Source organism: Trachurus trachurus, assembly GCF_905171665.1.
Source record: "Trachurus trachurus genome assembly, chromosome: 8".
Taxonomy (NCBI): domain Eukaryota; kingdom Metazoa; phylum Chordata; class Actinopteri; order Carangiformes; family Carangidae; genus Trachurus; species Trachurus trachurus.
In genome coordinates this window covers 2,872,501-2,875,000 of record NC_139905.1, presented here as the reverse complement: position 1 = coordinate 2,875,000, position 2,500 = coordinate 2,872,501, and the positions used below count along the sequence as shown (strand labels likewise).

The 2,500-nt window shown below is 42.6% G+C and overlaps 1 protein-coding gene across 1 annotated transcript in view; it reads left to right on the top strand.

Moving 5' to 3' along the window:
* Positions 1–2,500, top strand: part of caskin2 (CASK interacting protein 2) — a 74,397-nt gene that overhangs the window by 25,966 nt on the left and 45,931 nt on the right. Inside the window, exon 3 of the mRNA XM_083976550.1 lies at positions 1,510–1,561. Within this exon, the coding sequence (XP_083832676.1) occupies positions 1,510–1,561 (52 nt within the window). The remainder of the gene's footprint in view (positions 1–1,509; positions 1,562–2,500) is intronic.

Sequence of the window (2,500 nt, the reverse complement as noted above, 5' to 3'; positions counted from 1 at the left end):
TCCTCCTCTCTTCTGATTGGCTGACACCGACCTGTTGTTACTAGAGCTCCAGAGATGTAAAACTACACTGAGATGGTTTTTAGATCTTCTCATGGATCAGCCCTTCAAAATAAAAGCCCCTGAGCTTCCTGTCTCTGTTATAAACGGAGGAGTCTTAACGAGCGTCGTCGTCTCGTTTCTCTCAGTTTTCATTTTCTGCTGATTTATTCCCATTAATTATAAAATCCAGGTCATTATCAAAGCAGCGCTCCGACCCCCGGGGGGAGGAGGGGGGGGCTGCAGCACTTCAAACACTCGGCTGTCGGCGGGCGGAGGTTACACTACAACTTCTTCTTTATCAATCGATCAGTGGACCAGTTGGTGCCGATCACAGATCAGCTGTGATCTGTTGCTCCACTACTTAGAATATTTAGATTTCACTTCTTGAAGTTTTATATTGACTTGGTAAAACTTAAGCGTGTTCCAAATGTTACATAACAGATTTGGTTGGAATGCCCTTTAGTGGACGCAGGACGTAATAATAAACTAATGTAATGAGCTAAAGAAAAAAAAACATAAATTTGAATATCAAACATAAGAAGCGAAATTAAAACCTGATTTGGAGGGAAGCTTGACAGCCCTATAGTACGTCAGGGCTCCAGACTTATTCCCCTAAAATTTGAGACAGTAGTTGGGTTTCCATCCAAGTCGTATCGAATTTAAAAGCGGATTTTGTGAAAATGCGCAAAAAGCAAAGCGAATTTATGCCCATTTCCATTCGTTCGTTCGAAAAATCAATAAATGGAGCGGTGGATAACGTTACATAACGATGTTACGGTGTGTGATTGTGTCGTCTTCCAGCAGCACTTCACCCACAAACTCTGGCTCAATTCGCATAATCTGTTTCCATAACAAAAAGTCGCATTTTCATTTTATCGATTACGCTGACAAATCCACCCCCCCAAAGCGTAAAAACTTTTATGCGCATTTACTGCCTTTTTTCAAATTTCTGGCGTTTCCATTCAAGTATTTATTCGCAATTTTTGAAAATGCGAATAAAAAAAGGTGGATGGAAACGCAACTAGTGCTAAAAGTAAATTTTTCATCTAGGCCTACTTGCACAACCAGGAAATTTGCTAATTTTTGTGGTGAAATATTGACGAGGTGACACAAATAATCTGGAATGTGTCATCTCAGGTGTCAGGCCAGAATGTAAAGGAAATGTGAATATTTATTATTCAATTTACAGTGTTCGCTCCTAAATGTCCTGCTTGAGCTCCTAAAGTTTAAAGTCTGGGGGGGAAACATGGCTGCTCTCTCCTGCTGAGACTCAGACCGACAGACCGACTGGGAGAATGTCTGTTGGTGAAGTGATGCATCCTGGGAGATCCAGATGTTTTCCTCAGACAGCTGTGAAGACATGATGAAGATGATGATGATGATGATGATGATGATGATGATGATGATGATGAAGATGATGATGAAGATGATGATGTCACCTTAATGTTGTTGTTGTTGTTGTTGTTTCAGAGCTGCTGGGCTCCACCAAGAGACTCAACGTCAACTACCAGGACTCAGACGGGTGAGTCAGCTGACCTGCTGTCATGATGGTTGTCATGGTGATGGTGGTGGCGTCCGGCCGTCTGCTGTCAGGCGTCGTGTGTTTGAACCCTGAGAATCAGAATCAGTCTGGTTGAAGCTCGAAGCAGAAACACAAAGTCTGAATCTGAGCTCATGAATATTTCTCTCTGTTCAGACTTTTGATGAGGAATCTGCTCCTCTTCGTCCTCTTCTTCCTCCTCCTCCTTCTCCTCCTCCTCTTCTTCCTCTTCCTCTCTCTTCTTCCTCCGTTGAGTTGAGTTCCTGTAACTCGTCTCTCTGCAGATTCAGTTTCACAACAAACTCCCAACTCAACAGGAAGTGTTTGTGTTTCTGGAGGACACAGTAAAGTGAGGGACCAGGCTGAAGGCTAATGGGTTGTGGCTAGATGGGCTAGCATTAGCCTGGCAGGAAGTGACGTAGAATCTCTCAAATCTCGCTGAACCACTAGCAACAGGTTTCTTGGCGTAACGGTTAGCAACGCTGCCCGCAGTATGTTAGACCCGGGTTCGATCCCCGCTCAATCCAATGATGTTTGTAAAATTTATTGTTTTAAATTTTTTTTTTTTTTGAACAACTGTTTTTATTGGCATAATTTTCATATATCAAGGTCAAATATTATCAACAGTACAAACATTTTAACATAACCCTCCCTCCCCCCGGCGGCCAACCCTTCACTCCCCCCTTATTGTTTTAAATTTATATTCCAAGTTCACATTTTGAGTTTCAGTGGTTGGGTTTAGGCAATGATGAAAGGAGTCGGTTAAGTTTAGTAAAAAGAGCAGGTAGAGTGTAGACCGGCCAGATAAGTAGAGAGAGTCCAGTGACTGTCCAGAAAGTAGGTAGGAGCACGTTTGAGGTGATTTGTAGTCGATAAATCTGACGGCAGTAACTTTAGACGAGATTTGGTGAGATGCTACGT